Source organism: Ammodytes marinus (genome assembly GCF_949987685.1).
Source record: "Ammodytes marinus genome assembly, chromosome: 17".
NCBI lineage: Eukaryota > Metazoa > Chordata > Actinopteri > Uranoscopiformes > Ammodytidae > Ammodytes > Ammodytes marinus.
In genome coordinates this window covers 23,124,368-23,152,303 of record NC_137221.1, presented here as the reverse complement: position 1 = coordinate 23,152,303, position 27,936 = coordinate 23,124,368, and the positions used below count along the sequence as shown (strand labels likewise).

At 41.0% G+C, this 27,936-nt stretch overlaps 1 protein-coding gene across 3 annotated transcripts; it reads left to right on the top strand.

Moving 5' to 3' along the window:
• Nucleotides 1–217: 217 nt before the first annotated feature.
• Nucleotides 218–27,936, top strand: col9a1c (collagen, type IX, alpha 1c). 3 transcript variants are annotated; one of them, XM_080045778.1, is made up of 38 exons: nt 218–358; nt 4,115–4,200; nt 5,688–5,759; nt 6,462–6,591; nt 8,382–8,778; nt 9,697–9,777; nt 12,039–12,056; nt 12,619–12,708; nt 12,852–12,887; nt 13,481–13,552; nt 13,643–13,687; nt 13,800–13,835; nt 13,963–13,986; nt 14,086–14,139; nt 14,692–14,763; nt 15,433–15,471; nt 15,767–15,823; nt 16,272–16,325; nt 16,566–16,619; nt 16,742–16,795; nt 17,766–17,819; nt 17,935–17,988; nt 18,089–18,142; nt 18,254–18,307; nt 18,721–18,774; nt 20,183–20,227; nt 20,340–20,393; nt 20,491–20,544; nt 20,779–20,832; nt 21,496–21,567; nt 21,676–21,711; nt 21,810–21,854; nt 21,948–21,980; nt 22,271–22,417; nt 22,742–22,796; nt 22,928–23,122; nt 25,469–25,555; nt 27,115–27,936. In XM_080045778.1, the coding sequence occupies exons 1-38, from the start codon at nt 330–332 to the stop codon at nt 27,315–27,317; spliced, it is 2,850 nt and encodes a 949-aa protein (XP_079901904.1). In that variant the 5' UTR covers nt 218–329; the 3' UTR covers nt 27,318–27,936. The 3 variants fall into 3 exon arrangements, with proteins under 3 accessions (XP_079901904.1, XP_079901905.1, XP_079901906.1); XM_080045779.1 differs by lacking the exon at nt 12,039–12,056; XM_080045780.1 differs by lacking the exon at nt 15,433–15,471.

Genomic DNA, 27,936 nt, shown 5'->3' with positions numbered 1-27,936 from the left:
GGGGGTTGGTGGAAGGTTGGTGGGTTTTTTGCACACAGAGGCCCACAGGCTTCTGCATCTCTTTTAAGTGTCGGTAATAAAAAAAGTATAGTCACCGCCTCCTAAACATCTCCTGGCCAATGGGAGCCCCTCCAACAAACTTTTATGTGTCCTCGAGCATGCTTGAGCATCCTTTTTGCGCCACCTTTCTCCGCCAGTCCTCAACATGCGCAGGTAGGACTGACTTCAGTGGGGAATATTCATCTCTGTCGATCCTTCTGCTCCAGCATCTCCAGCACTGCTCCTCATATTCGAGCCTGACAGTCCCCCGTCACCAAGGACAGTGAACCATGGCCTTCCCTGGCTCTGGTTTGACAAGGTAAATATCAACCAATATGTTGAATTTCTGTCAAGGTTCTTCGTCAGCTACTCATATGTCCTTGAGCTTTTTATGTGTCATTTCCATAATGATTCTGAAGAGCCAGTTCAGATTGAGTCTTCACTAATAATCTATATTCAATCTTCATTTTGAAGAAATGCACAATTATCCTCTGTGCAGCCCTGGGAGAACCCCTCGACTTTATGGACGCGATAAAATCGGTGGCTTAGCATAGATTAAAGAAACTGGCCCTTTGCCTTTAAATCTTGCCCACACACGCAGATTATAAACCTCTACTGCATGCCATTTCCACAGAGTAAAAAAGGGGGGAAGGCTCAGAAGTGATAAACAAACACTTCCACTCTCATGCCATTCAGTCTCTCCATTCAATGTGTTATAAAATGATTGAATATCTGATTAAGGCCTGCAGCTCAGGCGTCTGTAAAGACATTCTCTTGCTCAAAGTCTTTGTCCTGCAAATGTTCTGAAACAAACAACTTGGTCTTGGCTAAAGCCAGTCGATTGATTCCTCTTTGTCAGGATGGAGACAAATTTGATAGCAGAAATTGTGCCAGAAGTGTTGGCTCACTCCTTGTAGCACCAAGGGATATCACAACATGGGCGGCAGGGAAGGGAAAGTCCCATCAAACACTGACGAATGTCAGGAACCAAAGCAGATGACATGTCATTATCTAAATAACTTGACTGATTGGTTCCTCGACAGGGTATTTACAGGAATTGGTTTGGGGATTTTTTTCTCTACACTTTAGAACTGTGGCAGCACTCAGTATACCTCTCTGTGTGCAATTACGACTTTAAAACAGATCATCCATGCCCTTTACACACATTTTATACTTACAGTAAATGGGATTCGGTTGCACGTTTGACAGCGTTTCATATTAGTATGGTGCCAAGTAATCGGCAGCTAAGCCCTTACATTAAGACATCCGTCAGCGCTCTAAATCCACCATTCATCAGATGGCTTTCATGTCATGACTTACAGAGAGGTCTGTGCAAACCTGCTTCGCCAGGGAACTTCAAGCTGTTTTTGAAAGGTTGTTGCTAAAGAGAAGTGTCAGCAGAAAAGATCTGCATTCATTTTGTTCCAAAGTTAGGCTTTCATTGACTTTGATTCCAACTGTGTCATTCCATTCTTTTAGATTTTTTTTATATAGAGCTACAAGTGTGGCAATTTATAGTGAGAAGTGTAATTACGTGAGGAATAATAAAGCCAAGAATAGTGTTTATTCTTGCGCCCATAGTTACTCATCTTACAGGAAAGGTTAGACTTTCGATTTCGAAGAAAAGATTGACAGCACTCTCATAACTGTCCGTTACATTTGAAGCTACAGCCAGGAGCTGGTTTCAGAAGTTGCACTTTGACTATGGCTTACATTAACTTATTGAACTTCAGATGTCGAAATCCATCAGTTGCTCAAAGTTATTTAACTCTTGATCATCTTAAGGGATAGGGTAAGGGACTCATTTGCTTTGCCTAAGTTGAGTTGACTTTCTTCAAACTAAAACATGGATGATGGTGACACAGTGTCCAACCATTCAACTCCTTTCACTCCAGCAGAAAATTACAGTTTACTATTCAATCAAGAAAATAAATCATCATGCTAGCATCTCTTTGTTTATTTGTGGCTTCACGGGTGGATGTTTTTTTTAACACTACTTAGCTACGCTAACTGACTCCTATCTGTAGCTTATTATTCATGGCAGACCTGTGATTGGTATTGATCATCTTGCCAAAGACCAATAAGCATATTTCTCACAATGTCAAACTGTTTGTTAAGAACTGGATTTATAAATGTGAAGGCTTCAGCAGCAAAAGCTTCTCTCTTGTCACATTTCATGACGTGTCAGCGATCCAGTCTAGACTGTAGATGGTTTGGCCCATTGGGGGTCTGTATATGCTCCTTTTTACGTCAATGGCATACCATTACATGTCATTTAGCAGACGCTTTCATCCAAAGCGACTTACAACTGGAGCACACATGCATTCACTGATAGCAGCAGCTAACACGCAGGGTGCTGGCAAACTATCAGGAGACATAAAGGGTTCAGTGTTTTGCCCAGGGACACTTGGACATGTGGCGGGGAGACTGGGGCTCGAACCATTGACCCTATAGTTGCGGGTCCACCACCCTATCCACTTCGCCACAGCCCCCCCCCCACCGTTACAGTCCAATGCGTTCTACAGAGATACTTTGCTGACTTAGACATCAGTCATTCCTCAGTGAGCTCACACACAAGCACACACATACACCTCAAGCAAATGCATTGTTTGAAAGAGAGTCCAGACAATGAAGATGAGTTTTGCCCTCAGTAACACCACCCCTACTTCGATTCATTTCTCAGATTAATGAGCTACAACCTGCCCCCCTTTGGAAAAAAAAAGTTATTACTTTCTCCATGAGTCCAGTGGATGGTGGATTTAGGATTGCTGTGTAAAGCTGTCACAATTCAGGACATAGATAAAATAAGCTTGTGTGCTAATGCTAGTAAAAGTGGGGACAAAATGTACCACCTCCTAGACAATTGCACTGCTTTATACAGTATGAACCCCCTGGACACGGTGCATGGCTGCTACTGATGCTGTCATTTATCATCCAGCTTCACTTGTATTCGTTAGTGTCCACACAGATATTAGGCTGCTTAAACAGAGCAGAAACAAATGCCTTATCTGATAATGCAGACTGTTAATGTCCTTGTGCAAGAGGCTCGATTCATGTCATCAGTAAGAAAGCTCTCCTGAAGACAGATTGGACACATCAATCTGTCCCTGACTTAATGCTGATCTGACGACAGACAATATCCGATTGATTGGTAAGGTTGAACCTGAAATGGGCCAAGCCAAGGAACCACATTCTTTGTGGCTGGAGTAACAATAGCGACAGGTCAAGAGTATGAAAAGCCAAGGTGGCATGGCCTCAAACCAGGTTATTGACCACTCGGGGGAAGCAGATACAAGCTGTAAACACAACATTGACATATTATCACCTTGTGTCGACATGGCAAAAGATAACAACCATCTGCATTTACACAGATACAGAGCTACATCAGTATTCTTTTGTGTTGGGGTTTTCTTCCTGAATAAGAGTCCAATACTCACTTTATTTGTTAGCTCTGTTTTGGACCCCAGCAACTTCAAACACCTCTTTTGACTGTTTAGCGAATCCAACAAACAAGAGGATTCTTATAATGTTTTCTGGTACTCATGTTAAGAATGCACATGTTCACAGACCCTGCCAGTTGTATTTAGCACAAGTGTACAATAGAATCAGTAATCATTTTATTAATTATTATTATTAAAATAAAATCCTATGGAAGTATAATCATGTTAACCACATAGCTCATTATAAGCTTTTTGAGATAGGGAGTTGAGCTAACTAACTTATCCACAGTATGTCACCAAACAGAGATTCCGTGGCTCAATTTCCTCATAATGTATTGGATCTGTATATAGATGAACATGGTACACGACAGACCATGAAGGATCTGTACCGAAATGCATTAGAAATACTCGGGTACTCATTTGACACTTACGGTCATATCCCATTAACAGGAACCTTTTCTTTAAGCAATGCTGTACACCGTGTCTAGCTATTCATGTACTTAAGATGAGCACATATAACACCAGCTAAGTGCTTCAGTTCATCCCTGTGCTGTTTTTATTGATTCACACCAAAATAAACTATCAAAGATAATTAGATGCATGACTGACTGATTTTCTCCATGATTCCTGAACAGAAAGCAACCATGGCTCCAATCAATGTCGGCATACTCCCACGTCTGTCTGGCTCTGCTGTCCCTAATCCTTGCTCCTGCTCTTGGACGTAAGTCACCCACAGCACAATACACCATCATGGACACATCGCAACAAAATCAGTGTACCGTATAATGCATGAATGCAACCATTACTGTGAAACTGTTTGTCTTGTAAACAAAGAGCACTCGGGTTAATGTCGACACCCGCATGTTGGTTGTTGCTAGGTCATTCTCTTTATCAGGACTGACAAAGCAAAGGCCAGAAATATCCAACACACTCACAATACCCCCCCCCCCGTGTTAAAGGATTAAATCAGATTAAACGCCCCATTCTGATAATCACAACAAGCCCCGTTTTTACTGTTGCTTGTGGACACAATAGAGCTAACATCATCGCACACTTAGGGTCGGATACAGTCCAGCTGCTGTAGCTTTCTGTCACAGCGCACACATGCAACTGCATGTGACATCTTAATTGTGGTTCATCTCCCGCTCATTGCCCTAATGAGTGGCTCTGTGAGCGTAGTACCGCGGCAGCAGGCAGTAACTTTAACAACTTGAGGTCCACATGCGCAGTCAGATAAGTGTTTAGCGGTAGTAAACATGGGATTATAAATACCGTCTCACCACTGGATCTCATTTATCAGCAGTTATGTGGGATCTGAGAAGGGCTTCCAGATGTGTTGTGTTTCATGCTGTTCGCTGTAAATGAGCTGACTCAGGTTATCGTCTGGGGAGGCCCTCCGGCTGTCACCAGCCTCCTTTAATGGAGATTTTGAGAGTCTTTTCCCCTTCATTGCAGCAGTATAGCAACTCAGGGATAGCGCCCCCGTATGATACATCATGGTCCTGAGACCTGCATGAGGTTTACTAAGAACTAAACTGCTGTTACATTAAAATTTTAGGAGTATAAGCTTTCCTGTGTTTACACGTCATTTATCTGTCAGTGTGATATTGATATTTAGATTTACAAAACAAACACTGCCAACATAGAAGTATGGATTTCCTCCCCCAAAAGATAAGAAAGAGTTATGTGGAAAAGTTGAAACTACATGGCAGTGTGATGTACTGCAGTTAGCAGTTTCCACCAAAAGAGACATTCATCTTGATAAATCATACACATAAATAACGAGCAAGTTGCTCATCTGCCATACTGAGCTTCTACAGTAAAATGTTTCTGATGCCATATGGCTTTAGCCACTGTCAAGCAACACTAGACGTTGTATTCATCAACATTATGTCTCCTCTCTGATTATGTGTTTGGATCACGAGGGATGTCTTAGCAGCCTGCATTTTAAATATTGTTGATTCGTCTGTGTTCCTGCTCTGGGATGTGATAATATGTGAAACACTGTACGAGTCGTTGTAAGAAAGACTTCCATTAATAATGCATAACGATCGAAATGTTAATCCTCTCTGACAGTAAGACCTTGCATTTCCTTGTATCTGTCTCGTGGAATATGCCAACTGAATTAAACTTACCCGTTTTCTGTTGCATTTGTCAAATTCAGCAGGTAACAAGATTATCGCTTCCTTTTTTTCTTTTCCCCACCAGAACTAGACTTCAACCGCTTGGATGGCGATACCGTCTGCCCACCAATCAGAAGCGGACAAGATGACCTTCCAGGTAATGACTGATGATTGGGTTTTATTCAAACGAAAAAGCAAAAACCACAGCTTGAGCCACCGTTAAACCATGAGCTTTTAATTAGTTGAACAGGGTGGGCCGCCCTGAGACACCTTTGGATTTCAAATGAGGCAAATAAAATGTTCCACTTGAGCACTACATAATTTTAGTTGGAACAATTCAAACTCAGCAAGATTTTAATTGTTCACCGCTGCCCTGTTTCAACCAGTTCACTCCCTCCACACATCTGTGCACAGTATGCTCTGCGGGTTTGAGACCGTGACTCATTGTTAAGTAGAAAAGGTGTTTATTTCATATGGGATTCATTAGTATGTCTTATTTTAGATGCTCATTTTGCGATCTCATCATAACCTGTATCATACATTTCCTGTTACTATGGTCTAAATAGTATGCCACCATGAAACAAATGCTCTAATGCAATCATTAGTTTCCCAGATAGTTTTTACATACAAAGTAAAATAATGGTGTTCATGCTAGTCATGTATAGGCTAATGTTAATACTGTTGCTTTTACCTCTTTCGTAAGTAATATTGCTACTACTGCCATGCATTATGATATACATGTAGGCTAGTAGCATTTGGTTATTGTATTAAAATCACTCCTGCTACACATCATACAGTGAACAATAGTGGTGCTCATAACATGACTGTGATCGTGTGTCTCATACATTATCATTTGTAGGTTTTGATCTGATCACTCAGTTCCAGCTGGATGTGATCCCTCTGAAAGGGGTGAGGAAGGTCGATGGCTCCACGCCCCTCCAGGTGGCCTATCGTCTCGACAGGGAGGCCAACTTCCAAATTCCAACCATGTAAGTAAAAAAAGGGTTTAAAAGAAAATAGATAAAAACACACACATTTGTTAACAGGCTGCGATGGTCTCCTATAGCAGGTGTTGCATTATTACAGGTCCAGCACAGATGTTACTGCATGGCGAGCAGCATATAATTGGTAAAGAAAGGCATGTCTAAACCCATGTGGCATCTCTAAGCAAAGCAAAAGCAAAGTAGAAGCATTTTTGTGTGAGTGGGGAATTGGTAAAGCACTACTGTGATCCTTCTCAAAGCCTTTTCATTCTGTACAATAACAAGACATATTTCACCATGCCTTTTTGGTAACTATAGATATTCTGTTGTATGTACTCCTGTAAAGGTTTTGACTGAAAAAAACCCAGCACTTTTACAGTTTTTCCCAAGTTTGTAATGAACATACAATATACTGTAGCTGACTTAACTTGGATGATAATCCTGGGGCAACACATTGCTGAAGGCCCTATTGAGACACCTCCCTCCTTGTCCTTTTTTGTTTTAAAAACCATTAAGTCCTCAAATAATACAGTTTTTTACAATACAAGTTTAAGATTTTGTTCATTCTCTCTTTCATTTCACTTGCATTTGAATGATATATCGTGTTGAGTTGTTGGTCGAACCAAAACCAGCAATTTCAAGACCTATGATGATTTCATAAGGACATTCTTTTTAAACTTGGGAAATATTCCTGAAGAGACAAACTAAGGAGTAAACTAAACCTAATGTATTGGTGGTGTGTCCCTTGTTTATTAACTGGGGGGGTTTCATGACATTGAGCATGTTGTCCTGGGGCAGCTAGCCACTTTGGCCAGTATATAATGCAGCTTAGACAATCAAAATAGACATTTTGCTCTTAGTTTAAGCAGTTTTTCACACAATTTGAAAAACATGGTTTCAGTACAGAGTGTGAACGTCTACTGCTTTACCACTTTACATAACCAAAGACGCCTCCTGGTGTTTCACAGTGTGTCTGCACCAGACTGTTTGGGCTAATCTGCTCCTACAGGCCAGCTTCCCTTAGAAGTTCTTACATAACCTTCCTCTGTGTCACTCAGGCCTGTCACACCGAATGTAAATACGTGTTTATTTCCTACCACGGGTCCGGTGGCACAGAGTGTACTTTGAAGTCCATCCCTGCCTGCAAGCTTACTATTGCACTACCTCCCTCCCCTTTGCCTGCCAGGCAAAAGCAGCACATACTTAAATGCTTTCTCACCTCGGGACAAGCTAGTGCGTGGTCTTCATTTGTTTCATTGGCTCACAGGAAACTCATTTTTATAGGGCTCACCTTGATCGTTTACAAGATTGTAAAAGTCTAAGCTACAGCACCCATCTATGTAGAAGCCACTTACTGAAAATCTGGCTTGTTAAAAACGCAGAGAGCACCAGACTGTGGATGCTAACCAGAACTGCATGTTGTAATTGAAACAGTGATTGATACGCTAAGGCGGCATCTTTTACAGCAGCTCATCTGTGTCATAATAGCACACCTTAAAACTTTGTGTCTTTGAAGCACGTAGCTTTCATGTATCTGTATGTGACTCTCAAAGACAGCAATGGCATGGCAAGTTATTCCCATCCACATCTTACACTTGATTTTATGATAGTTTTGCTTAGAAGTGTTTAGTTTGTCATCATAAATTCACGTTGACAGAAAATATATTTTGTGAATTATAACCTGACTTGCTTCATGTTGTCTTTGAACCTCTCCTTTTGAGCGCCATTCGGCACAGGAACATTCCACCCCGATAGCTCATCTGATTTGAACCCCTGTGCTTAATTACCCCTCTCAGGCTTAACTTTCCTCGCGGCTTCCCTGACGAGTATTCCTTCATGGTGACCTTCCGCATGATCAAGAACACGGTGAACAAGGTGTGGAACGTCTGGCAAGTGGTGGACGAAGACGGCAACAAACAAGCGGGGCTGAGGCTGAACGGGGACGAGCAGGCTCTGGAGTATTTCTTGATGGGCGCTGATGGCAACCTGCAGACGGTCATCTTCCCAGGCCTTTCTGTGCTCTTCAACACCAAGTGGCACAAGGTGATGATCGGAGTGGAGCGCGAGCAGGTCACTCTCTACGTGGACTGCCAGCCCGTCGACCACAAACCCATCAAGGGCAAAGGCCCCATCAACACAGAGGGAGACACTCTCATTGGCAGGCTGGACGCTGATCCCGATGCCTCCGTAGTGGTAAGCGAGGATGGAGAATTGCCTTGTGCGTTGAGTCATGTCAACTGATTGTCCTTGCCAATGGCATAGGTTTTTGTTTAAACAATGGGCAGGGGAGGCAACTTTAGTGGGGCCTGAAAATGTGAGCATCAAATACTTCATTTTCTGCTTTCTGGTGAATTGTTATGCACCAATTTGTGCGTTTTCTGCAAATATACTGTATATATCGGAGAAGTCTTTATATATGTAAGACATATAGTGCAGTAAGGCTATCAGGCATTCTGTATTGCTTTCAAACATTTATTCTCCTGTATTGTTCAAAACTGTCTGCACATTCAAAACATATCACTTGTTTTTGGGATGTTTTATTTTAGAAATCCTGTACATCTCAATAACAAATGTATTAGACATGAGACCTTGGTATATGTTAAGATGGTAAGGTCCACCTCAGGGGTTTCTGAAATTGTTGGGAAAAATAAACTTATATATAAAGGTTTCCACCCCCAGAACTACTATTTTTACCTCTTTTGGAGAGAAGGGGGTTGTCTTTTATATTGGTTTGAGGGGGGGGGGGGGGCAAATGTACCTCTTCTAAATATTCAGGGGGACATTTCCCATACATCCCCCCTGAAATCTACGCCTATGCTCCTTGCAAACTCTTATCAGTGAAATGGTGCCCTCTGTGTATAAACACATTCAGGTGTATACAGTATGTGTGCTGAGCTTTGCCATAATTCTAAAGTGCTGCTGTCACAGCAAAGCCGCTCAGCTGGGTTCCAGTGGGGAAAAAGGAAAAACGTAATCCCTGCTGAAAAAAAAAACATTTGTTGGAAAATCAAGCTCAACAACCCATACAGGAAATTCATTCAAACTACAAAGAAGAAAAAGGACAAGACTCTATGTCGTTGTATTTGCAGTAACATTGACGTCTCTTTTCAGTTTGAACTCCAGTGGATGTTGATTCACTGTGACCCAAAGAGAGCCCAGAGAGAGAGCTGCAACGAGCTGCCTGCCACCGAGGTACAGTAACAAGGACTAGGATCTGCTCAGCATCTGCTGTGGTTTGTGGTTGTATTCAGGTTAATAGGGATCCCACATGCTGAGAGAAAACAGAGGCAGAATTGCTGAGAGGGAGTTGCAGAAGTGTAACAAATACTCCACCAAGCAGCTCCCTTTAGTACACAGGTTGCAGAGTATCCCAAACAATTTGCAAATGTGGCCGATTTTGATTTTATTTCATTGTCCAACCGCAGATTGGAATTGTAGTTCTCCAAACATTTTCTGGTGGCAGAACTGTTAAACAACAGGCAGACATGATCTCATTGGCTGTTCTAAACCTCAGTGCATCGAGCCAAAACATACACACACCGCTTTGTTAGCTAAATGGCAAACTTTAACAACAAAAAGGAAGTCTCATTAAATTAAAATTGTGAATTCTGAAAACCAGAACTGCATAGTGTCAGATTCTTGTGGTCCATTGAAATTCAGCAAAGGATGCAACATTTGCCACAGCTCACAGACCATGAAAATAACAAGTACCACATGTAGCCCACTACCAACAACATGGTTATGGACGGTTACAACCAAACTGAAAAGTTATTGTAGCCGTTTTACTTTGCCTGCATAAAACAAGGGGATAAGACAAATCCGAAGTGTCAGACATGTGTGGATTTAAATTTGTTTAATAGACGTCAGTTAAACAGGTAACCATGTTACCCTGCATGCACTTTCCTAGTATACGCACACTACCTGCTGCTACTTGATTATCAGCACACAGGTATGCAATACAACACCTGCCACCTGCTAATAGGTAGTTTTCTCTGCCCTTATTGCTGAGCAACAATTGCAATACCAAACAGAGTGTATGCCTACTTCAAAGAACATACCTGTTTCATCCTTCATACCTTCTACTATATTGGCTATGATGGAGCATTAGCAGGCTCACTGACTATAGTCACCTATTACTACATCCAATTTAGGTCAGTTAGCTTAACTAGCTAACATAGATACCTTAGCATGAACCATTTTAGCTAGTAACACGAGCAATAAACTTAATGAGTTAACCTAATATTTTCTCAAGTTTGCATTATTCACAGGCTTTCTCTTTTTAGCCAGATTTAGTTTTTCTTTAAAGATAATGTGTTCAAACAGAATGCAAAGCAAATGTTAGCATTGCCTCAGCTATACTTTGACTGATGGGCTATTTATAAATCAACTGTAACCTACAGACTTAACCAACGAAAGTTGTAAGCTAGCAAGAAATGGGCTCATTTAACAGTTTAAAATATCTGTAAAATCAGCGAGTGTGATATGATGAAGGCGAGCTTGATTTGTATATATGACTATAATTGCAGCACGAGTTAACCAGTAGATATTCTGTTTTCAGGGAAGATAGGGCAATGTTATCCTGAAATAGTGTAATGCTGAGCAAGAATGATGGCATTCAATTTAGTTTTATTCATAGAGCACATTTAACAATCACATTAGTTGACCGAAGTGATGTACAGTCCAAAAAAAGAAGTATAAAAACAACAGTAACACTGTTTACATCCTTGAGGCAGTCCAACAGTGGTTTAAGGGTTTGTGTCATTTAGTTTCACTTACAGGTAGATCTGAGTATCATCAGCATAGCAGTCAAACACGATACCATCTTTTGTTAGAATTCCCCTTAGAAGTCCCTAATTGTAGCAAGTACAGGGACAATTAAATTGGACCAAGAATAGAACCTTGGGGGACTCCACAACTGAGTGGGGCAGAGGAGGACACAGAGTCGCCAAGGCTGACAGAAAAACGTCTGTGGGACAGGTATGACCTGAACCAGTCTAAAGTAACTCCTTCAATGCCAGCACTAGACTAAACATCATTTGACATTTCAGTATGCGGCTTTAGCACAATGAATGAGATTTCTGCCTCTGAAAAATACTCGTAGTCTGCAATGAAAATGCCACTCTGTTGTCTCCCATCTTATTCTGTATAAAGTCTGCAGTGCAATTGTTTTTTATTCAATCACTTATATCCAGATGCTGCCTACCCACTATTGACAGATATGTTTCCTGGCCTGGTGCGCTCTATTAGATTTCAGGCTAACATTCCTGCATCCAGCTCTGAGGTAGTCCTGTACATGGGGAGTGTTGTTACTATGGGCTGTATATTCAAACGACAGCATGATATTACTCACTACTATAGTTATCAACAAGTGCGCTTTTTCTGACACTTTTGGTGATGGTGGTGTGACTACTTTCACTAACTCTCCCTTTATCTGATTTCTCTTGCTTCTTCAGATGTATGCCAATGAGGAGGTATTTATCTATCTACTCTACTTCCTTTTTGCTTTTTTGATTTCTAGCCAATAATCTACTTCAGTGCTTCGGTTGCCTAATTTTCTCATTGCTTTGTTCCAAATCTTATTTATGGTGGTGGTTTATATTGTTTCCTGTTTAAGGGTTGTGTAGACCATTCTTACACTTCTATGTCAATTCACATGTGAAAGACTGTAAATCCAGTGGGAATATATAGAATCATATCTACAATTTCCTAAATTAGGAAAATCTATGCAGGCTGTAAGAAGACTTGTGTGCTTTAATATAACTATATTTACATATCCAATTCAATTCAAACTAATGTTGACGTCTTTAGGCCTAGCATGTGTCCAAATTTCAGTTTTATTGCTTTGGAAGCATATTGAAATTGATCAAATTTGGTTTTATTTTACCATGCTGAGTGGAATAATTTTTTAAATCGGAAACCTGCAGGTGTTGTTTACTAATTATAATATGTTTTTTTTCTTTCATTATAAAGCTGTTTATAGTTTGTATAAAGTAGCTCCACTGCCATTTGCTGACTGGTTGTCTCCACTCTCAGCCTGACAGATCAGTCCAAGGACCCCCAGGAGCCCCTGGCCCAGAGGGGCCCCGAGGGGATGCAGGAGAAGACGGCAGGGATGGAAGAGATGTGAGTATTTCTTCCTTGATAACAGCAATTGTATTCTACAAATCACTACAGACCTTTAGTGTCTGAAACATTTCTACTCAGACAGAGGATGTATTCGTCATGTCTCTTCTTTCTTTAACTGTTTGTTTCATTGATCTCTGCAGGGTCTTCCAGGTTCCTCTGGCATGCCAGGCTCTACTGTGAGTATGACATGCCAAATGATGTTCTGTCAAGCAGTGCAATGAGTTGATCCACATCTTCCTCTTTGCGTGTTACTTGCCATGTGATTCTTCGGGGAAATCATTCACAATTTTTCTGTGTTAAAGCATAAAAAACAATATGACTTGGCACTTTAATTCTGGTGTAATGTTTGTTCAAAAAGAAAAAAAATGTGTTTGTTTAGGAACAATTAAAAAGATGTCTAGCAATAATCTTGCTGTTTGAAATGGCAATTTAAATAATTTCTTGGAGAGACATACACATCTCCGTACACAAAATGTAATTTTCCCAGATACATAACAGACCTGAAACTTTTGAACCATGTGTTACTGATTGAGCCTGAGGGGTAACTGAGGCGAACATGTACACTGTCTGCTGGTGCCACAGGCATTTATCTTTGCTCTTGTTCCTGTCCGACCCATTTGTTATGGCCTTACACGAGCTTTGGGTTGCCGCCCACCTTACACTGATTAAATGTTGACCGTCGCTGCCTCTGCGTATCGTAGCAACGGTGCAGAGAGAGAAGCATGGAGGAGATAATACTGTTTCTATTCATGTTGTGTCTGTTTCCCAGGGCGGCAAAGGGGAGAAGGGGGAGATCGGTCTTCCTGGACACAGAGGTCTGCCCGGCCTTCCAGGAGCTTCTGTAGGAAACATCCCCAACATCCACTGAAACTCACTCTTTCTAATGTCTGCTAGTACTGTCTGTGTTTGACTGTGTGTTTGTTGTCTGCAGGGTCCTCTTGGCCCAATGGGTCCCAGAGGTATTGTTGGGGAGAGAGTGAGTAACCATTTAGATCAATTTGATAAATCATTCAGTTAGAATAATAATCATGTTAAACCAAGCGTAAAGACAGTGTTACTGATTTTGTTACCCCTCCCCTTGATCGCAGGGACTTCCCGGCTTTCCTGGACCAGAAGGTCCTCCTGTGAGTGGAAACATATTGTGTTTAAGCAGCAATGCATGCATGGACGTTACACATGTACTGTATGTGACTGAAATGAAACTACTGATATTTTAAACTAATATAATGTACTCTGTCTGTCATTTCACAGGGCCCAGCGAGTGAAGGACCTGCAGTATGTGTTTGCATCATCTTCTGTTTAATTCCGAAACTTTGGTAAACCGTTTCTACGTGTGCTGATCTTTATTACCGGTCGTGTCTCTGTGTCTGACAGGGACCAGCCGGGAAACCAGGAACCCCAGGAGATGAAGGAAACATGGGACCTGAGGTCAGATTTTATATTTAGTATATAAAATAGTATATTATATCAATAGTACAGTATATGTTTATGTTAAGTATATAATCACTTGAAAATTAAAGTATGTTTGTATTAGCTTAGAATGAAACTTTTTATATGCAGGTGTCTGTCAGTACTATATCATCTTCACCTTGTCACTTTATGTTACGGAAAGACTTTAGTCAGTGGTGGATGATGCCATCTAGTAACTAGCTTCTTGTCCATGAAGGCCCCAGGAGGGGTTTGAAGGGAGCGTTGCAATCTCACTACTAGATGAAGCCAAAATACACATTGTAACACAATGTACTTTGAAGAGCGATTATCTAAACTTCTCACAGGGTAAACTTCAAAAACGTTTTGAGATCCTCTCATATTTAAACAGACCATTTGGAGGGCACTGACCCATTGGATTAAACTACAGAACTTTACATAAAGTGGTTGAATCCGTAATTTACTATTTCACATCATCTTAAAACTGTTTCTTATTTTTCTTGCTTATGTGTTTGATATCAAATGCTTTGACAATATGTGCTGTACCTGCAGGGTCAACCTGGAACCAGAGGGGAACCTGGCAAGGCTGGGACGGCTGGCCCTCCAGGTCCACCAGGGCCCATGGTAAGAACCTCAACTCACCCATGGCATGTTTAATTGACATCTACTAATTTACCATAAGCTTTTCGGACACGTCATACAAAACAATGATTAAAATGTGTTTTGTATCTCACTTCATTTATCTAATTGTTTGATTTATTTTACGCAGGTATTTTCAAATCTTTAATATTTAAGAGACTAGTATATGCAGATACTGATGTTTGGTATCACAGCTGCTGGTTGTTGATTTTACATGATGGGTTTGAATGACACTGTTCATGCAAAAATCAAACACATAATGTAACAAGCTATTTATTATGTGTAAAACGCCTCTGAAACAGAGTTCAGATCTAAGGATGCTAATATAATGTTATTTGACCTAGACCTAGACCATGTAGGCTTGCTCAAACCTTAAATGCCAAGGTTAGCAAAATAACAAAGTCACTATCTGCATGTCTTTTTCATTAAAGCTCAATAACACCCAGAATACTGAATATTGAGTATCCACTGAAAAGGTGTCAATCCCAGTCTCTCATACTAATGTGTCATGTGTTGTTGTTGTTGTTGTTGTTGTCTGTTGGTGTTGCATGTTGCCACCTTGGGAATTTTCTGCTGTGGTGTATTTCTAGATTTCTTTTTAAACCATCTAAACCCGCCCGCGGCTGTCTTAGATGTGACTCTGTTGTGTTTTAGGGACCGCCTGGTGCCAGCATTGAGGGAAGTGGGGAAGCTGTGAGTGTTTTATTCTCTTACACGCTGCCAAATGTTTCCTGTATGCATGGCAATGGGTTTGGTGACAGTAATATTCCTCGTCAAATGTAGCCATTGAAGTAAAGACCCTCTGCAGCAACCATGTTTCTTGAGTATCTGACATTCTGTTTCGTCCATCCTGTGTGTGTGTGTGTGTGTGTGTGTGTGTGTGTGTGTGTGTGTGTGTGTGTGTGTGTGTGTGTGTGTGTGTGTGTGTGTGTGTGTGTGTGTGTGTGTGTGTGTGTGTGTGCGCGTGCGTGTGTGTGTGTGTTTGTAGTGTCCAGCTGCCTGCCCTGCTGGACCACAGGGAGTGGTTGGACTACCGGGGATAAAGGTAAGGAATGTCAATGTCAAAAACAACCAATAGGTAACAGTGAGGCCCATGTTAGAAAATATGCTAACAGAAAAGGTAGCTAGACAGAAAGCTCTAGGGGAAAATAGTGTGTGTGTGTTTTTAGTAGCTTTAATAGCATCATGAAGCAAAAAAAATATGTCTGGCTAACCCCTTGACAATGTAAAAATAGTTTGCACACAATTTGATTTACACTATGTTTTGGTTGGTCAGTCCAACCGTTTGCTCCAGACTGAAACACCTCCACAACTATTGGTTTGTATTAAAATCTCAGTGAGGCCAACAGCTCACTTTGTCCAATAACATCTGAAGTTGGAGGGGGAACTATGAGACACATTCACACCTTTGTATTCAAAATAAATTAAGCTGTGACAAAGATAAGGCGCAAATCTAATGAATGTACCTATTGTCAATTGGTTGTCGCCTTCAGGGACACACAGGGCTGGCTGGTATGCCTGGACAGGATGGAATACCTGGAAAGAAGGTATGAGAGAGAGAGAGACCTTAATAATTCTGTCTTACTTACTTACTTGAATTGCAAGGTCCCTCTGCACCCACTAATGTATGAATCATCCCAACTGCAGTAACAGGTGATACGTATGGAAGGTGACTTGATACCAAGAAAAACAACGTGTCGTGCACACAAATGATATAATTGCAGCTTAATATGATCATCCCTCTTCCCGTAATTGAGTTAATGAGTTAATATGTTCTTGTTTCACAGGGAGATGATGGAGCAGACGGTCCTCAGGGTCCACCGGGTCGCATGGGAGATGATGTAAGAAAAATGTATTATTATATAATGCAAACCGGCATGTGTTTGACTGAGAGAAAGTGATATTTGTATTATACTGTATATATATATATATGTGTTTAATAATGCTCTTCTGTCATTTTTAGGGGCAAAGAGGGCCAATCGGATTCCCTGGAACCACAGGGGAAAAAGGAGACAGAGTCAGTAATAAACCAGAGTTGTTCTAGAAATGTTTTTGCTTTCATCCACTAAGGGCTGCTACTTAAAGGTGCAGTGTGTAGAAGGTATTGGTGTTTTCAGGAATACTTGACCCATACGGAACCAGCGTTCTATCATTATAAAATAACTATCATAATATAATGAATCAGGTTTTTCTTCCCTTAGTCTTCCCTTGGCCCAGCTGTCCTGTTAATCCTAATCCTTAATGTGATGTCACAAGAAGGAAACTGTAGGGTTAGACAGTGAGACCATAAAACACTCTTTCTGCCTTTTCTCAGGCTAAGATGATCCGATTTTTATTTATTTTTTGCACATTTATACTAAATAGGATCTCCGAGTTCAATACACCTTCATATTCCAACCGATGAAGTAGGCCTTTAATTAAAGGTGCAGTGTGTAGAAGGTATTGGTGTTTTCAGAAAAGATCGAAATGGAATGTTATATTCACAACAAGTATGTTTTAATTAGTGTATAATCGCTTGCAAATGAAACAATTATTATTTATTTTTTTACCTTAGAATGAGTCTTTCATATTTACACAGGAGCGGAGCACACCGCCATGTTGCACCACCATGTTTCTACAGTAGCACATAATGGACAAACGTAACAGCCTTATGGGGAATGCACCTGTTGGAAGATGAAGAAGAAGTACTATAGGATAACTAACTAAATACATTCATCACTTGTTATTATGGAAAGACTTGAGCCAGTGGGGGATGATACCATCTTTAGTAACTAGCTTCTTGTCCTTGAAAGCCACCGTAGCTCCTCTAAATCCTCCGAACGGGATGGGTAGAGTTGATCGTTGCAATCTAGAATGTCACCACTAGATGATGCCAAAATACACCAATATTACACACTGTACCTTTTAAAAATGAACATTTACTAATGATCACATAAACATTTGTATCATTGAATTCAAATCAAAAGAAAATGTGTTTCTGTCCGTAGGGTTCTCCTGGTTTCAATGGCGTCCCAGGACCCACCGGCCCACCCGGCGCTCCTGTAAGCACTCTTAGTTTGATTAGTCCTCTACTCTCTGCCATTCATTCTACGAGCAACAGAGCAGGATGCATTGGAAAACTAATTGTAATGATTTTGCCTCTCTCATTTTTTTTAGGGTGTGGAGGGTATCCGTGGTCGGCAGGGTGTTGAAGGGCCCAAGGGCGAAGAAGTGAGTTCTCCACTTCCATTAGAATCTGGATTGTATTGTCTGTATTGCTAAATATAATTTGAAAGACCGTTTTTCGATTAAACTCTTTGATTTCCATTAGGGAGCTGTGGGCGCTCAGGGAGAGCAGGGTCCGCAAGGGGAAAAAGGAGACGTCGTAAGTACGCTGATGGGATTGATTGAATTGTGTTGGTGGCTCATGCATTCTTTAGCACACGGCCGTTTGGAGTGTGATTGCTTCCTGACTGTGTTGTGTGCCACATCACAGGGACTGGCTGGTAAAGACGGCTTGGATGGAGAAAATGGAGTTGATGGAGCCAAGGTATTCCAAATCTTTATTATTTTTCTTACCATCATAAATGTTCAAGTATTGATTCCCCCCACCTCCCCCCCAAGATATGTTTTCCCTCTTCACAGTGCAAAGCCTGTGAAACAATGTTTAGATCATCACAGTATGATTAATCTAACTCAATGCTTTTAAATGCGATCTAATTTTTAAACATCAGATGGAAAAAGCTCAGTGTGCTCTGATTGGCCCTGAATCCAACTGCCGGCTAAACTTTTTAAACTTTAAATTTGTAGATACATTTTTTTCCTCTGACAAAGATATCATGTTCTATAGTCTTTTCCATCAGGCGTGTACTCTGTAATATCAGCAGGGGCCTTCAAGACATATGGACCAATTTATATTAATGTAACTTCTGATCTATTCATTACAATACTTCTACTCAACAGGGAGACGCTGGTACCCCTGGGACTGTTGGTATCAGGGGGATTGTCGGTATTCCAGTAAGTCCAACTTCATCTTTATTCATTGAGTCTTTTTTTATATTAATCAGTTATTGTCAAATATACCTTAGAGATATTAATGGTGCTGAGAGCGGAATGGTTCTTTTAGCTAACTTCCTGTCAGTGACTGCAGTTAGCAGTCCCCTCCCTCGTCCCTACGTCACCACATCAATGCACTGCGGTCTTCAAGCAGCAAGTTATTTAGCATCATCTCAGATCCTTTAGTGCGATAAAACTTGATAAAAACCATCAAAACAGACATTGGGAAGGATGTTTACCTCCTCCGCCCTTGTAGGCGCATCAACATTCACCCCTCTGTCGCTCTCTGTGCGTGCACCGGTAGTGAGACGTGCCGGTTTGTAGCGTTCTCTCCTCTGATTGGATATCAGGTTGTGGGATCCCAGAAAAGTTTATTTGCCGATTACAAGCAGAGTGAGTGGCTGAGAGGCCCGTGTTATGAAGCACGCACACAATAAGTGATCACTATATAAATATAGACCGATTTAACACGTATATTAACGTAAATATATCGCTCTCACCTTTAATGACTTTAAATGTTTATATTTTTATTGCAAAGTAAATCAAAGCCATGAAAACTAATGGAGGCCAAGCTGCTCTCTGAAGCCACAAAGTGGCCCAGATGAATAAAAGATTAAAGTCAAACAACCAGCGGGAAGGAGATTGTACTGTAGCTGCCTCTTTTTGTGTGATATGAGAAGCTGCAGGCCTGAGTAGTAAACTGCACAGTGGAACAACAACAGTGTGTTTTTAACCCCAAACTCAAGGTGCTCTTGCAGTCTTTCTCTTTTATTTCTTGGAGATATATTTTTGGGGAATTGGGAACTTTTGTACCAACGCATTTTCATAAGCTCTAGAACTAATGACTTTCGAAATAAGGTTACGTGAATGTAAGAGTATGTTTTCATTTCCATTATATCCTAAAGAGGAACGGACATTAACAGTTGCACATAAATGAGCAGTGTTGTTGTGTTTTAAACCTTTGGGGCCAAGCACTTTGGTCCTTCTATCTCAGCTTTCAAAAGCTGATACAGCACTTAGGATGGACGATAGCACAGACTGTACGATTAAAGAGCGGAATGTCTGGGGATTTAAATACTGTTAATTGACAACGACTTAACGTTTTTTGTTTTACCTTTCTTGGCACTTCCGTATTAACTGCCAGGTCAAGCATATTGAAGCTTTTAGAAGAGTTTTCTCAATTGGACAAATTCTATATTCTATTTACAAAAAGGAAACTATGACTCAATACATAGCATAAGTGCACCCCCACAGAGCCACTGCTATGACAGTAGATTCTTTTAAATGATTTCACTGCACACAAACAGGATTTTGGGATGTGGCAGCAGCAATAACATGTCTTTTTCGTATGATGCGTTATTCTTTCTAGGGGCTGCCAGGAAAGCAGGGGGTAGTCGGACCCACTGGTGAGAAGGTAATTGAACTCATCTTCTATTTTATGAGGCGTGTCCATATTGCTGCAAACTGAGCTGATGGAAAATAAAACAAATAAAAAAAACACTAACATAAACCTTTTGTGGATTTAGGGCGATACTGGTGCTGAAGGACCCGTCGGGCCTGTTGGTCTTCCCGGAAAGATAGTGAGACTCTCCAGTCAATCCTCCAATAATAATCATACTATATTCATCTGATAGAATCTGTTAGTTCATATTTTGACACCCATCTGTTGTAATACAGGGCGAGTCCGGAGATCATGGAGAAGATGGGGCAACAGGAGCTAAAGGATCAACCGTAAGTTTACCTTCTAAATGTGTATGTGTGTGTGTGTGTGTGTGTGTGTGTGTGTGTGTGTGTGTGTGTGTGTGTGTGTGTGTGTGTGTGTGTGTGTGAGTGTGTGTGGGAGTCATTATTAGGTTTCAGTTCTGGATTTTCTATAGATATGTTTTTTATCAAGGTCTAAGGTACAGCAGTATGTTACTAGGCTGATGTCCAAGGTGTGTTAACTCTTCTATGATCTATTTCTAGGGTGAAACAGGAAAACAAGGGCCAGTGGGGCCTGCTGGTCCTCCAGGCATCGAGGTAAGGCATCGATAATATACGGTTCCACATACCAGTTGCTGAATGTATCTTTCTATCTAAGGACATTTCGACAAGTATCGCCTTTACAAAGTTATAACAAATGACAGTGTGTCCATTGAATGCATCTTCATGATCCTTGAACATTTTTACTTTTTAGTCCATTACATTTGTCTGTTCAAGATTTTTGATCACAATTTTGTATTCCTCTCCTGCACCATTTGTCTCCAAATCTGGTCATTCCACATATACAGTAATGCTACAACAGCCAGAGTAGTTTGTCATGTTAGTCAAATTGAAATAAACTAAATGGTGCAACAAAGCTCACGTCTTGTTGGTCACTGTTTTGACCGGCATTCGCTTGCGCTGACATAATGAGAGCATGCATGGCAGGCAGCTCCCTTTACAGCCACTGGCTCCGCTATTGAGTAGGAATTTCTGAAAGTTCAATAGCGCCCCCTTTAAGTAGTGTTTTGAATGCAGGACTTTAATTGGAAAAGGGTTATATTCACAGTAGAGTTCCTTTCACTTATATAAAGGATGTTAATACTGCTTCTACTTCCGCCATATTCTAATACTTTGATAATTACATTATCATCATTTATAGAAACCCAGAAAATCAACCTCGGGTATATAGCATTGGAAAAAATGTATGTGTATTTCCAGGGTATCAAGGGAGACAAAGGTGAGACTGGTGCCAAAGGATTGAAGGGTCATACTGGATTCAAAGGTGATCAGGTTAGAAAAAATCCCACTTTACTAATATTACTTTTAAACATACACAATGATGAAAACATTGAGGTGGACGGAAGTAACATAAATGTTTTTTTACATGTGTTTTTTAAGGGGCCTATGGGACCAGTGGGACCAAAAGGGAGTCTGGTAAGGCACTGTTTACAATCGCTGTATTATTTCTTTCAAATGCGTCTGCCATTGTCCTGACACTAGTTTCATCCTCACCATGTTACTGTTGTGAACAGGGAGACACAGGTGCGGCAGGAGACCTCGGGGTCAAGGGAGACCAGGTTTGTGGAGCCACGTTTAGTTCAGCTAAAAATGCAACTATCTTTAAGCGAGAGGATTGGATTTTTTTTTAACAAATCTCTGTGTGTTTTCAGGGCCCTCCTGGCGTTTCTGGAAACAAAGGAGAGGTATAAAAAAACTACTACCTGCACTGCTACTGAAATATTTGTGTTTCTAAAATGTTGCCCACAGATCTTCTCAAAATAAAAAATGTATTATTCCAATATCGTTCGGTAACACCCGCTATTACTGGTGACTGGCATCGTAAATGGGGAAAAAATAGTATGAACCAGTTGATTTTGTAGACCCACAACAGTAGTTTGATGGAAAACCTACACATAATAAAGAAGAGGAATGGACATAGTTGTAATAGACTTGGTAATGGTTTAAATTATTGATTTTTTATTTTCACCTCAAGCGTGGGGATAAGGGCCAAAGAGGAGCTACAGGAGATGAAGGCAGACCCGGTCAGACAGGTCATGAGGGTTTGACCGGTCCAATGGGAGCTCGAGGGCTTGAGGGAGAATCTGGCCTTCCCGGAACTCCAGGTCCCAGAGGTCTACCTGTAAGTGTCTCCATTGCCATTGCCAATGTAGAAAGTGATCTATCCGTGCAATTAAAAAACTGATGCATATTTAATTTCTTCATTGCGGGTTTGTAGCATGTTGTTAGCATGCTGACAAAGTCTCCCAAAGTGGCTAGGATGGCGGTATACACTATTGCAGCATTGCAGAACCCTTTCTTAGAGAGAGCTTTCACCTCTCGCTTTAAAGCCACCATTATTAATTGTTTGTTCTGCTGAAAAACACATAAAAGATGAACAATATTGCATTGACTTAAACAACAAACAGACACGCTGCAGTGTTAATGGATTTTCATGAATTCACAGGGTCCAAAAGTGAATGGCGAGGAGCTGCGCGAGATGTGTTCAGCCGTTGTTGCAGGTGCCATTTGTTCCCTTTAATTTGCCGTCATCGCATCCACATAAAATGATAAAAACAAATCATGGGTACTTTATATAGCCTTTTTTTTACTTTTAAATGCCCTTTTTCTTATTTCTTCTTTGTTCGTCTAGAACAATTAGCAGAGTTGAGGAAAGAGTTACTGAGCAGGCCAGCAGCCATTGGGGCCCCTGGTGCCTCTGGAACGGCAGGACCTCCGGGCGCCGCAGGACCAGCTGGGGCGTCAGGAGCAGTGGGAGCCCCAGGGCCTCAGGGGGTCAAAGGACATCCAGGATACTATGGACTTCCAGGAGCACCAGGCAAGAAGGGTCAGTGAGCCTTTTCAAAATCTATTTTCTACTATTCAAATGACCAATAAAGACAGTGTCAAGATAACCAAAGCTACTGGCTTCAGCAAACTATATTGCCTTGTTTCCATGTAGAGTAGAACAGTTAGTTTTGGTTCGGCACGGTTTGGTAAGGGACTGTAACCCTAGATCTGGCTTTTTAAAATCGATTATCAATCTAAAATGATTCCGATTTAAATTATTGATACTGTTCAAAAGAGGATATCAGGATCTACTCCAGTACTCTATTTGCTCAGAGGCGTTGTGGCAAAATGTATGTCCAGAAAGCAAATGAAAGTCCATGTCTTATCTAGCTTCATGTTATGTGCATTTTAATGTGAAGCTTGTAATGCATGCGAGTTTAAGGCAAGTCAACAATACCTGCAGCAGCAAAAAACCATAGATAGTATAATAACATATAGGGGAGAGTGGGTTGAGTTGTGCTAGTGGGGAAGTAGTGCCACCTCTTGTTTCTAGAAAAGCATAGAAGAAATTGGAAATGTGACCACATATTTAAGAAGAGCCATACATCCTGTAAAGAAGGGAGACATATGGAATAAGATATAAGCACATTTAAGCTCAAAAAACAGTTTTTTTGCCTTTCAAAGTAAATTTCCCATGATCAAGGTTTTTTGATTATTGTGTCTGAGCAAGTATAGGCACTTTTGAAAACATTTGACTCATGTTTTAGTGCTATAGTATGCTACACTTTGAGTCTATACAGTTAGCACGATGTCAGCCCTAAACTGCTGCGTCATGCTAATTATCCAAAATTCTGGGGTTGGGGTGATTTTTGCCAAAGGGCCTGGGGTGAGTTATAAGTAAATAAGTAAGTAAAATGAATTTATAAAAGCACATTTATAACAGTTTGCACTGTCCAAAGTGATGAGCATAGTGCATTCAGTAGGTAAAAAATTAAGGTAAAAAGACATAAAGACATCCACATATAAATAAAGATAGTAGTGCAGAGGTAAGATAGTTAATGGGGAGGAAAAGCCAGGGTGTACAGATGGGTTTTGAGCCATGATTTAAAGGCAGAAATGGAGGGGGAATCGCATATGCCAGGTGTCAGTTGGTTCCACAATCGCGGAGCAGCTAGGAATAGATTTCTGACAGTTGTGCCAGTGGCATGGCTGTATGCGCTGGTCACCAAAAAGAAAGTGATTGTCTACAGTAGCTCAGAAGAGACTGACATTCCACTTAACGACACCACTGATGAGAGTTCAGAAGGCCAGAAAGATGATGATGGTGACTTTGTCATTGTGAGCTTTGCAGGTTAAACCACCTAGATCTGCTAGGCCTTGTTTAAGAAAATTGACCTTCAATCTTTGTAAACTATTTACGTTATTTACTTTAAATAAACCTTAAATAAGTAATTGTCTAATGGATTTGTCTTGCATTACAGTTTATGAGATATATATTAATGGAACAATTTACCCCATGGTATTCTGTCCAAAGGCACAACTTACCACGCACCGGGGGCAAGTTGTGCTTGAAAAAAAAAAGACAACTTTTTTTCCGGAAGCTATATTTCTTAAACTGTTTATTTCAGATCCAAAGTTATTGTTGCCGGGGATGCACCACATCCTGAAATATACGTGCATATTTTAGTTGGAGACATAACTGTCAAGGCCTCACTTTAAAGTCACTAGTAAAAAGTGGCACAGCTTCCCCCACTCTCCCCTATTCCTTTTTTTTTATTAAAAAATGTAAATAACATTAATTGATTTTTTCAAATTATGAATCGATTCAAAATCTCAGAAGATAGGAATCGTGATTTTAAAATGTTCTGCAGTGGAACAATATTCAGACTGCAGATTGTAGCTTCACGCTTTTGGTACCCCAACAGACAAAAATAGGTGCTGCTCGGCTAGCTTGTTTTGGTGTCCTTCCCAACTTTTGAAATTAAAAAGCTTAATACATGTGTGCAGTGCCGAACCGCACACATGTTTCACTAGTACTGTGATGGAAAAGCTGTACAGCTGTGGTAGCTTTTTGCTTTTACTACTCCTTTACTTTCCCGGGCGATCATCCAGAACTCCGAACAGGCAAATGCAATTAAGCCTTCAGAGAAAACAAGGCTGTGGGTCTTTTGTCTTCACACTGCCACCACAGCACACTAACAGGGGTTATGTACAGAGCTTTGCGGATGGAAGGGATTCACCCATGCATAGTGTTATACAATCAATGATTCACTAAACAAGGCTGAATCCGAACGGACTCATTATCTTTCCTAATGGCATCCCCCTAAACTGTGAGAACAGTATGCCTCTCCATTTCATAACATCATTAATGCGTGTGTCCTGTGTGTGCTATTCTGTTCTGCAGGTGAGGCCGGAGAGAAGGGCAATAAGGGAGACAAGGGAGAGGACGGTGTTGGAATCAAAGGCAGCCCGGGGGCAGCAGGTGCAGCAGGTAAGGCTGTAGTCTTGTTAGAATTAGAGAACATCACTACTCAGACTTTACCCGGGGTCTTTATTAAAGGTTCAGTGCGCAATTCTGGAGAATGATAGTTGTCAAAGTACATTTTTGTAAAAATCTGTGAATTTATCCTCACGATCAGCTACCTGTCCATACTCTGTGAGTGCTGAAAAAGACAAGTGTTAATGGTCACGTATTGTGCAAAATGCACTTTTTCCTTGTTTTTTCGTTTCTATGGTTTCCCTGATGTGATTAGACACACCCAAAGCATGAGAAAAAACTACCCTCCCTCTTTTTCCACCTTTCTGAAAACCTGTGTACAAAACTCGCGGTCAGATGTATCTCCCCTTATGATGACATAAGGGGGTAAGCCACACCTCCTCATTACCTACCTGACCGGTAGTTAGATCCAGGGCCAATCAGAGCAGACTTGGCTTTATGGAAGGCAGGGATTAAAGAGACAAGCTCTAAAACAGAGTGTTACACACAGAGGCTGAAAAGAAGAGATTCAGTAATGGCACTATAAGAAATACAAGGGTTATTTGACAATACACCATGATAACATGTTTCTAGTAGAAACCCAATTTGAAATTTTAAACCTGAAAAATGAGCATTAGATGTGACCTTTAAAACACAGCCTAGGCTCTGTAAACAGGCATGTTGCTAGCTACCGGTGGGCCCCTTTGTTTACTCTTTGATTACATACCAGTTGACAGAGCCTATGGCTCTGTATTAAAACCAGATTTATTGTCAGTGCTTACACGGTAGGCTACAGAAAGGTAGCAGATCAGGAGGATATTTTAATAATACATTTTCCAATTTTGTAAAAAAAGAGAAAATAATCTGTTTTGGAACATGTTTGTGGAAACGGCTTCTAAACTTCCAGCCTCTGGGCGGGCGTTTCCCAAGAGTCCCATGATTCACTTTTGAGGGCAGACTTTGCTGGAACTGGAAGACATGCTGTTAAAGCTCCCCTGGTGGAGTTCTCTAGTGAACAAACAAGGGTTTCTGTTTACATTGGCATTATTCACCAAAACACATTGTTTGTACCATTGAGGTTTGTGCTGAATGCATTTTCTTCCTCATCAAACATTTGCAAAGGCGTATTTTCAAACAACAAAATCTTGCATTATTGCTTACAAGATAGTTCTTTCCTGACATATTACCACTGTCTGTAGATCAGGGGAATATATTGGGAAACCATCTCTGCACTACGGACAAATAAAGAAACAGCTCCAAAGCCGGATACAAGTATTTTCTTTCTTTTCATTTTTCACCAAGCCCACATACTGTACATACATAATGTTTGATCCGGTGTAGGTGCCACATATGTTCGGGGTCAGATTCCATCAGGGTACTTAAAATGCAAGCCACACAGCTAACACAAATGCGCTAATAGTAAGCCTAAATAGCTAATGGTACTTAGCTGCACTAGCAGTGCGTCCAGATGCAGCGGACACAGCTTTTACAGCTTTTATTTAATTAGATAATATGACAGAAATGAACACAGCTTTAACATTGGACCTTTCTTTCTTTACTTGTACCTCCATCAGGTGCAGCCGGCGCTCCTGGCGTGGGCAAGGACGGCAAAGATGGAGCCCGCGGCGAAACGGGAAGTCCTGGTGTCCCGGGAGCATCCGGTCCGCGGGGGTCAACGGGGGCGACCGGACTCTGTGATCCATCCACCTGTATAGGCAGAGTTCCACCTTTCTACATGGTCAGCGGAAAGAAGTCTGCCGGCTTTAAGAAGAAATGAGAAAACAAACACAGTACAATGAAACATTCCAGAACTCATCCTGCAGTAAGACCGCGTCCGAGGGGCTTATCAGAAGCCCAGGTGTGGTGAATTTTTTTTGGGGGGGGAGTCTTCAAATGTCTCCGTCAGAGCCACGGATCTAAGAGACGCAAAGGGGAAACAGAGACACCAAGGCACCATTGTAGAATACTGTATAGACGTTTTAACTTGTATGTGATTTGAGCGAGAGCGTATCCAATGTTCAAAGATAGCTGCTATGCCGATGCCAAAGCAACTTCTTCCAGCTTGTCCTGAGCCTCTTCGACCTTAAGGAAATCCAATATGAACCGTTTGAAAAAGTTTAATAAAAGTACATTTCTGATTTCCTTTTTACGCATGTACTTTTGTATTCCTTGAATAAGCTTAAAATATTGCTTCTACTCTTTTAGCTATACATAACGCCAACATGCATACCAGGTGCATTTTGACCCACTGATTCTTTACTGTAGTAATGAGCCAGTTAGGAACATCATTTCCAAAACAAAGCTACATGAAAATTCACAATGACATGTCTGAATTTCACTTCAGGTGCAGAGCTGACATCTCCACAACAGTGTGCTTTTTAACCATCATCATACAT

Coding starts and splice junctions, on each gene's coding strand:
- col9a1c (XM_080045778.1), top strand. CDS start 330: ATGGCCTTCCCTGGCTCTGGTTTGACAAG. Junction 20,833..21,495: donor CTGGTCCTCCAGGCATCGAG/GTAAGGCATCGA, acceptor GTGTATTTCCAG/GGTATCAAGGGAGACAAAGG. Junction 21,712..21,809: donor TGGGACCAAAAGGGAGTCTG/GTAAGGCACTGT, acceptor TGTTGTGAACAG/GGAGACACAGGTGCGGCAGG.